Genomic DNA, 10000 nt, shown 5'->3' on the forward strand with positions numbered 1-10000 from the left:
ATTTACATCTACGCTTGTTCATTTAGCTGACGTACGCTTTTGTCCAGCGACTTAAAAAAAGAAAACAATCAAGGTATAGTGCGAAAGACGACATTAGTCCAACAATAAATAATAGCTTCCATAAGAAATGAACCAGATGACGGCAGTTCAGAGTCCAGTTAAGCCAAGGAATGTAGACAAGAGAAGGACATCAGATAAATCTTTTTCCAGTTTCAAATCTTGGCAGGACCAGAACTTCTAGAAAATTTCACTAAGCAGCTATGACAAATGAGGCCCCTTGTATTTTCAAAGACTACCAGAGGCCATTACGGCAGCTCACCTGACTAGTGGCAGGAAGCCCATTTCTCTTGTCTTTACATCCCTTTGCTGATTGTGAGAATCTTAGGTCTGCTTCACACAAACCCGCAACAAAACCACCGTATACAGACCACAAAGCCCCTATGGATGCGAGTGACTATAAAGACAAGAAATGACCAGAGAGAGAGACCTATCCTGAAGACAAGTTAACCGAGTGAGAGTTATCTGAACACGCAAAACCAGAGATGGGCGATATAGACTTAACACTAGATCACGATACGTCAGGATATTTTTGGCATCTTTGTTCTCATTCTACATGTTAGCTGCAGTACTTGCAGTACATACAAACATAAACAGGTCACCTGTATCATCAATTTCGAAATATAATAAATTGTTATCACAGGGAGGAATTCTACCGGTATATAGGTACAAACACAAAATGTAGTCCTATCTCACCCCTAAACAAGAGCAATTTACTGAAAATGACCCTGCCTACAGTGTAAACAGAGCCCTTGCTGCCTATTCATGCTCCTGTTTTAGATGTGTAACTCAATATGGGGAGAGATGCTTTTTTCTGATATGACTGGTGCCGCTGTGCCTTGTCCAGACCACCGCGCTAACTCTTTACACCGACTCGGCAAAAACATCAGAAGAACCACAACAAGCGTGTGTGCGCACGCACGCACACAAACAGACACACACACAGGCGCCTCAGCTTCAGAGAGAGGGGCCCTTTGGATACGCATGCTTCTGGTCATTAGGCCGATTTGCTGGGGAGTGTCCACTGTGATTATCCACAGGGCCAGTCACAGAGCCTCTGATGCCTGGCTCCCGGCCACCTCCGTCATTAACAACGAGTGGTCATTAGCCAGGGCCACTCTGCTCTAATCACATATCAGTGTCTGATATTCGGACACCGATATGTTTGCTATTTAATGACAAATAAATTTTACTTTAATATAATTTACTTCTTAATAGAGATTAGTATCTAATAGGGGTGTCACGATTCTCCAAATCCTCGATTCGATGCAATTTTTTTATTTTAAAGTCACGATTCGATTCGATTTTCAATCTCTTTTTCAACATTACTATTAATGCATTCCTTATATGTTATTTACTCTTTTTGGCCTTTTCCTTTTCTGTTTCGGGGGGCTTTTATTTTGAAAGCGTTCCAACTAAAACAGGCTAAAACAGAGACGTGAACATAGTGAAATGAAACAACACAGAATTATAATTTGATCGTTTCAGCACACTTCGAAGAGACCCAAGGTTAGTGTTCATGGATACTTCTCAATGTGCATTTTAAGCCTTAAAGTAACTTTGGACTGTAACTAGATCATCTTTTCACTTGCTAAGTTGAGTAGGGTAAGTTAGTTTTAATTGACGTGAATGAACGAGTACTTCCACACCGGTGATTTCAAAGTAGCAAGAGGGGCTTTGATTTCGGTAGGTTGATGTGTATATTTTAACTGGCTGCAGCCTAAAATTAGAGGAGTGTTGATGCTGCAGTTCAGCACGTGCGTTTGTGCTTCTTGGCATACATGCTGGATGTGACATTGGGGGTGTGGCTGCATCGTCGATTCTACTTTTAAATTCGAAGTTCGAGATTGAGATGTAATTTCGAACGTTTTCGATATAAAATTGTAATCGTGACACCCTTAGGATCTAAAATGCACATTCAATTGGGGCATTTTTCAAACAATATAAACAAACGCTGACTGGATTCTGATCCTGGATTGTCCATAATTCATGCGTTTATGCATCTCCCATGATACGATGGTGTCATCTCTGCCCAATTCTTACACACACATAGACACACACACTTGAACATAAAACTGACTAGTGTTCACACCGTCCAGGCCTTTCCAATTAGTAGGACAATTAACTTGCAATCTGTTTGGATTTGTGTTCCACAATGATAGGACTCTCACTCTCACACCCACACATTCATGTAATTGTATCCTGTTTGATAAGGATATCACACAAATATCTAATTACAATGTCCGTGTAATCCACCACACAAGCCAATCACACTGCATCACTCCAGAGGCGTAATGAGTCTCCAAGCGATGAGGACTCCACTGCACAATCATCTGATCTAATCACATTAGCCACAACAGCCCCAGCAAACTACAGCAGCAATCAATGGAACTGGTCAGCCAAGTGTTTTTCAACAAAGGTATTGCAACATTACTCTTATTGCCCAATGCTCTCCGTCCCTCTGATGGTTTTGGGTCTTTCAAGAGGGGTCTAAAGGCATATCTGTTCAACATGCACTTCGTTTATTAAGTGTTTCTTATGTGTTATGGTTTGTATATTATAGTATTTATTTATTTTCATTAGGCTATTGATTGAATTGACATTGTTGTTTATTATTTCTATTCTCCTTAATGTAGTTTTACTGTTAAATTTAACTTTGTATTGTTGTTATTTGTATGTCACTTTGGACAAAAGCGTCTGCTAAATACCATAACCACGACCATTAACATGGTCATTATCTCTCTAGCCAGGGCAAAATGTATAGAGGGATAAATGCTGACCACCAAAAAAGGTCATTTCAAAATATTTTTTTTAAACCTATCAAAGGCAGCAGTCAAACTGTATCACAACAACTGATGACATAACCTAAATATCATGCATCATCAAACTACCACATTGAGAAATGTGTCAGGGCTTGTATCTGTCCACTAAGGGCTGCTGTGGGACTGACCACCTGCCCATCCAATCGTACCTGGAAGCGGAGGATGATGGTCCAGATGAGTCCGAGCGTGAGGCGGTGGTTGCCGTCGACGATGTCGTGGGAGCCCATGTTCTCCAGGTGCACCTTCTGCTCCTTGAGGAACTGCAGGGCCTTGTCCACGTTCTCCAGGCAGTGGATGCGCATGCGCCCCTTAGTGGGTTTCGGCTGTGGGAGACAGTGAAAGGGGTTAGGACAACACTAGACATATCATAGAGTGGGACAAACAGCATGAGGTGTATTTACTGAGGATGGGAGTACCGAGTCATAGTATTGTAGACCAATGTGTCTCTGGGCGAGTGTGTGTGTGTGTGTGTGTGTGTGTGTGTGTCCTTGTAATGTAATATATGGATGAAACTGTCGAGGAAAAGTATGCACACACATTCCAATGATAACCAGACAACACTATAGAGGAGACAAGGAGAAAAGCCGGTGAAAATGGAAGCATATTAAAGTACAGCACAGACAGACACCGCTGGAGATTTGGAGAGCGATTACAGACAGAAACAGACATGTGATGATTATGTAAATAACCAGCACAGGCCGGAGAAAATAGAATAAGGCTCCCAGAAAGGAATCCGATAAGACAAAGAAGGAAAAAGCCAACAGAGAGTGGTGTGTTGTGGAAGACTACGAACAGATTAAAGGGGGTGCATACCAGAGAAAGTCAAATGGAAGACAGGAACAGAAAAGAAAACCAGGAAAAGAGGGAGAGAGAGAGAGAGAGAAAAGGAGAGAAGGAGTGGGAACTGACCAGCTGTTCTCCAGAGAGAACCTCCAGCAGGCGGATAAGCATGCGTCCATCGCGCAGGTCAGTGTAGAGGTCGCCGATGCGACAGGTGACGCGGCCCAGGTGAGAGTTCACCCACTTGGTGAAGGTCTTCTTCTGCACGGCCTCTCGCTCATCTGAAAGACACCAACAGCAGCAGAATTAACATAAGAGCAGCAAGTCTGCAATGCCCATATAGATACACTCATTGCCAGTCAGAAACACACACACACACACACACACACACACACACACACACAATAATTTTCCACAGACATACCACTCACACAAGCATATGAGCTACATATATATAAAAGCATATGCACCATAAATGTATAGCATAAAGTTAATGTTAAAGCATAATGTTAATTTCTCATGCTAATGAGTGGCGCCCCTTCAGGCAGAGTTTCTCCTGATCAGGACAAACATCTCATGAATAACTTCAGTCACTGATGTGTCGCTATAGGAACACTGCAGCAACAGCAACATCACAGCAATACAAGCCTGCAATGCACAACACACACACACTAGGGCTGTTGGAACGAATTTCTAAAGTCGAATACAAATCGAATATTTAAAAAATCAATACTATTCGAATTTGGAAATTACTATACGAATGTGGTGTTTTGGGGAGTTTTTTAGCAAATATGTGAAAACGAAATGCTTTTGTCACGTCTAATGCACAATCTAAATATGGCAGAAGCGATGCACCCACGGAGATCACCACTCCTGACCATTTCAGCGATGTGTGGAACGTTTTGGGATTTCCATCAGAAAACCGAAAAATAACAATTAGCCTAACGATGTCGTAATCTGCAGAATATGTAGCAGCAAGCAGCCTGAGTGCACATCTGATAACGCTACACCCTGACAAGCTAGGTAGGTCCGAGGACGAGGAACCGCGCAGCTAAAGCAGGCAAGAATTCTCCTCTAGGCTATGTCCGGTGCTTTTGTCACTTCTCTGATAGGCATAATGGTTCATGGAATCGCGGTCCGATAGAAAAAAAGAAAGCAAACTTTTCCCCAATCGGGAAATACTTGCTAATTTGGCGTCATCAAACATAAAGGCAGAACGTCTGTGCATAAGCCCGTTTATACAGTGTATATAGATGCATCATAGATATTAATAATAGGCAAAATTTGAGCAATAAATATTAAAATATAATTCAATTATTAAAAATAATAATGAATGAAATTCGAATTGGGTTATGGAAGAAGATTGACAGCAGACACACACATACACACACAGTTGTCATGATGCTCTACCTTTCACACACACACAGAGTTGCCATAATGCTCTATCTATCACACACACACAAACACAAACACACACAAACACAAACACACACACACACACACACACACACACACACACACACACAGCTAGACACAATGTTCAAGCACCTGCTCCTCTCCGTATACTGAAGAGAACCCAAGAGCTACCCAGAGCTGCGAAGCCCCATAAATATTCATGCTCTCTCAATTTGTTGAGCAGACAAACAGCCACACAGTTTTCAAACTCCATTAAGGCTTATGTGTCAAACTGAAGGATGAATGACTGCATCAATCAAACACACACACTCCGTCTCCCAATCTCATTTTCTCTCTCTCTCTCTCACACACACACGTACACACACACACACACACACACACACACACACACACACACAATGAATTCTAGTGCCACTGCATTCTGCCAGTCTACGCAATCAAGTCCTCCACAAGTGACGAGTGATGACTGCCCTCCCCATAGCGCTCTTTACAGTTCCATACCATTTAGAGAAGTGTGTCAACATTAATGTGTTCCAAACTGCCCAGTAAACGTAAACTGCATACAAGTGGATGACACGACTAAAGATGTCAGCCTAGCAGAGGTGCCTAGTCATAACACTCCTCTGAGAGCCCATAAGTCTGTTTACATTGAAACAATACAGAGTCCAGGCAAATACCACTGCAGTGTGTGTAAGTGTGTGTGTGTGTGCGTGCATGTGTGTGTCTGTGTGCGTACGTGTGTTTGGCATCATGCTCTGGCATACTGCAGTTTCAAGGTCAAACCCTCTGGATCCATTAGGGAGACACACACACACACACACACACACACACTCTCTCTCTCCTTCCTGGCATTAGTTAGACTTTTGCCCCCATTTCACTCTCCTTGTCCTCATAGAGCACCTTCACCATTCCTCAGACTGTCCCGGCCCTCAGAGGGTGCTGAGGGAGAGAGGAGGAGTGAGAGTTGAGCAAGTGTGAGAGAGTCAGAAACAGAAGAGGACGAGAGGAAGCTTCAAAACCTCCAGGACATGAATAACGTTCATGTGTCCTAGCACTAAATTACTACAACTTTTATACATTACGATCTTTGTGATAATGTCATGAACATACACACACACACATAGGGTCACACACACACACACACACACAGGAGTGTCCTCAGTGACAGAAGAACATATGGATGGGGACAGTAAGGGGCTCAACTCCTGCTGACCGCAATCACCGGCCAATCATGTGATCCACCAATGACCTTTCAAGCAAGGAGTGTGATTATCCACACACGGGCTTGAATGTTCACAAGTGCCCAGCCTAGCACAGTTAACGTCCACCTAACTTCCTGCACATACACAGAAAGACGCAGGATGCAGAAGACCCCCCCCCCCCCCCCACACACACACACACACACAGTTATCCATGCATGCCCACAGACTCGGACTCCCAATCCCATTAGTGAGTAACAAATATGTCCACTGGTCCACACACACACACACACAGTAAGAATGCACAAGTGTCTGGAGGGCCATCTGGTCAAGGGGCCACGTAATACACACTCATAGACACACATGGACACAACCACACAGACACGCATGTGAACTCAAGACAGACACACACATGGATGCTGAACTGGTGTCAGCACCTGGAATTACACACACACACACACACACACAATGTTCTATAGACAGAGAGACAGAGACAGACAACAGAGTAATGAGCAGCTGGTAGTGTGTGTGTGTGGGGAGCAGAATGACGGTAATCCTGATCTGATTCCTGGTTGGTCTGGCTGGATTAGGAGGCACTTTAGGGTTTAGGGATGGAAGGGAAGCCCCTCTTCATGAGAGAGAAAACAGGAGAGGATCCATATCCCTCAATATCCCTCTCTCTATCCCTCCTCACCATGTCGCTCTTTCTCTCTCCATCCATCTCTCTCACCTCTCTCCTCCCCCCATCACTCCATCCACCCATATCCCCCTCTCCCTTCTCCTCTGAAGATCAACATAAACCAAGCCAATTCAGCTCCACCACTCAAACAAAGACTCCAACTCTGACCACTCAAACATTCATTAAGAAGCTAGAGGCTGATGGACAACGTGTTAATCGCAAGACTATATATGTTGCACCTTAGTCGCAGGACCGGCCAAACTATGAAAAAAAGTGCGACTTATAGTCCGGAAAACTACGGTACTACGTCTCTTTAACGATCATGTGGGTAACTAAACTACTGACATCACAGGCTTTGACTGTCTTATCTGAAATAAATGATAAAGGAACATGGGGATAAATAAATGACATCAAACACTGGCAAGCCTTTTATTAGAGTCTAAAGTAAACAATGTGGTCAAGAGAATAAATAATTGAGCAATGAATGACCAAACACATAAGCCGGTGTTCTGAGTATCAAAGGTTTTGCTAAACCAGAAGACAATTTAACCCTATCCACCATTTCACATAATTTTTGATTGGGCCTATTCAATATATCTTTTTCCTTATTTGGATTTTTATAGGCCAAATGCATGAATTAATTGAACTAAAAAGCAACGTCTATAGATGCATCATTATGTGCATTAAATCTACACTTGAAACATATTGCTTCTCTTCCTGTTAGTCTCTCTGTGCCTCCAGTGCGCATTAGCCATCGTTTTGCACGGTCTTCGCTCTCATCGGTCACAAAACCGGTCTGGCTGTAAATCAAGTCAAAGCTCTCCCCTCTTTTGAAATGCCACCACGAAAAGCCAACGAACAGATTAGATTTCCAGTTAGTGAGCGTGTGCGGTTGCGTTTGAGAAATGCCTCGTGGCCGGCTAAGGGACAGGCCTTTTGTCCGTGAGGGCATTCTGCGGTCATTGAGCTGCCGCCACTCGAGGGCAGCGGGAGCCGCCACCCAGTCATCTGTGCTAAGTAGTGCTGCTGGGGCCCCAACACACACATTTGACCTTCAGAAACGGAGAGAACCGGGGATGACTGGGACAGGGAGCGAGGGAAGGAGAGAGAAAGAAAATGAGAGATGGATAGAGATAGAGAGAAATAAATGAATTAAAAAATCAGAGATAAAGAGAAAGACAAAGAGAGACAGAGAAGGAGGAGAGAAAGCTGTGGAGGCAGAGCACACACACACACACACCCCTGCTGTGGGACGTTTGCTTTATAGCTCCTCATAGCTCACTTCAGACATCATGATGGCTGTTTGTGTGTCTTTGGGCGAGCTCGGTGTTTTCATAGGTCTTCAGCAACTCAGACATTTCCTGACTCTTCCTCTTGGGGGGTGAAAGAGACCCGGGTGGGGGGTGCAAAATGCAATGATTGCTACATACACTCCATCATGATATCCCTACTGGACAACACACACACACACACACACACTCCTACCCGGAATAGTGACCCCCTGAGTGGCCAGACCTTCAGCTGTAGTGACCCTGTCCATGTGGGCTGTGCTCTCCTGTCAGAGGAATGTTTGTCTTTTTCATCCCGTGAAGCACAGGGAGTTGTACCGAAAATTGGGAAGTTGAGCGATGCATTACAATTACCATCACCATCACTAAATTGGTGTGTGTGTGTGTGTGTGTGTGTGTGTGTGTGTGTGTGTGTGTGTGTGTGTGTGTGTGTGTGTGTGTGTGTGTGTGTGTGTGTGTCCTAATGGTCTCCACTTAAACTGAATGCTGTTTTACATCACATGTCATGGAGGTTAAAAGGGAGTGTAAGGGTGTGTGCATTCATGTGTTTGTGTGTCTTATCTTTCAGAGAAGAATTTATTTAGAAATACCATTCCTACCGTGTGAGAGTCTGTATGAGTATGAGTGTTGTTTGTGTGTGTGTGTGTGTGTAAAGTTATTCTGTATGCTGGTCAACTGACCCCAAACCTTGATCTGTGTTTGGAACAGTGAAGCCTTGAACATTCCAGACCTCGGGGGAGAGACGGACTGTACTTTACCACACAAAGACTAAACACATACACATAGAAAAACACACACACACACACACACACACACACACTTAAATTTAATGTAGCCACACATCCATCAGGTGAAGTACACCGAGTAATAGGTAGGATTGTAATTACTTATATTACTATAATTCAACCTCTGTCTGACAAACACACACACACACACACACACAAATACACACAGCTGCAATCATTGAAGATGCTTTAGACATAATCAGCAGAGCTTGACAAACACAGAAACATAAACACACACACACAAACATAAGACACACAAGATGAGTGTTGAGACAGAGTGACAGAAACAGGCCATTCTCCCCCACAAAAGGCTGTCATGCTGGCCATGAGTGGAGCAGCTCCAACACTATTAGACCTGACAGGCGTCTCACCCATGAACATGAACCACCCGTACACAAACAAACCTACACACACACGCATATCACTGTACATGCAAACAGATGCACACGCATACACTAACACGACAGCGGACACAAACAGGACTGTGGACAAAAACACATGGACAAACACACACACACACACACACACACACACACACACACACACACACACAGACAGACAGACAGACAGACAGACAAACTCCTGGTGTGGTATCCGCCAATTGCTGCTTTCCCATGCAAATAGTAGCAAGCATAATCAGCTCTGGGATCAGCCTTTACAAGGCGGTTACAAGATACATAGCAGACTGGTAGGCACAAGGAAATATCACACACACACACACACCGAAGCACACAAACTGCTCCAAGACCAACCAGAATAGAGTGTGTGTACTCTGTGTGTACGTGTGTACGTGTGTGTGTACGTGTGTACGTGTGTGTGTGTGTGTGTGTGTGTGTGTGTGTGTTACAGTTGGGGAGAGAAAGGCTTGGTTATCTTCCTGGTTTGTTTGGTTACAGGTGGGCAGTGGGTTGGCTAATAAGTTCGCCAGTGCCGTCGCACGAACACCTGCCAGTGGGGTGTGGCCCTGACATAA

At 44.0% G+C, this 10000-nt stretch overlaps 1 protein-coding gene across 7 annotated transcripts in view; it reads right to left on the reverse strand.

The window, feature by feature from the left end:
• LOC121710080 (spectrin beta chain, non-erythrocytic 1) overlaps positions 1-10000 on the reverse strand; it is an 87893-nt gene that overhangs the window by 33573 nt on the left and 44320 nt on the right. For all 7 annotated transcript variants that reach the window (XM_042093960.1, XM_042093959.1, XM_042093963.1 and 4 more), the window contains 2 exons: positions 3789-3940; positions 3029-3202 (listed from right to left, as the gene is read on the reverse strand). In XM_042093960.1, coding sequence (XP_041949894.1) covers positions 3029-3202; positions 3789-3940 — 326 coding nt within the window. The remainder of the gene's footprint in view (positions 1-3028; positions 3203-3788; positions 3941-10000) is intronic.

The sequence above is a fragment of the Alosa sapidissima genome, chromosome 5, assembly GCF_018492685.1.
Source record: "Alosa sapidissima isolate fAloSap1 chromosome 5, fAloSap1.pri, whole genome shotgun sequence".
Classification (NCBI taxonomy): Eukaryota; Metazoa; Chordata; class Actinopteri; order Clupeiformes; family Clupeidae; genus Alosa; species Alosa sapidissima.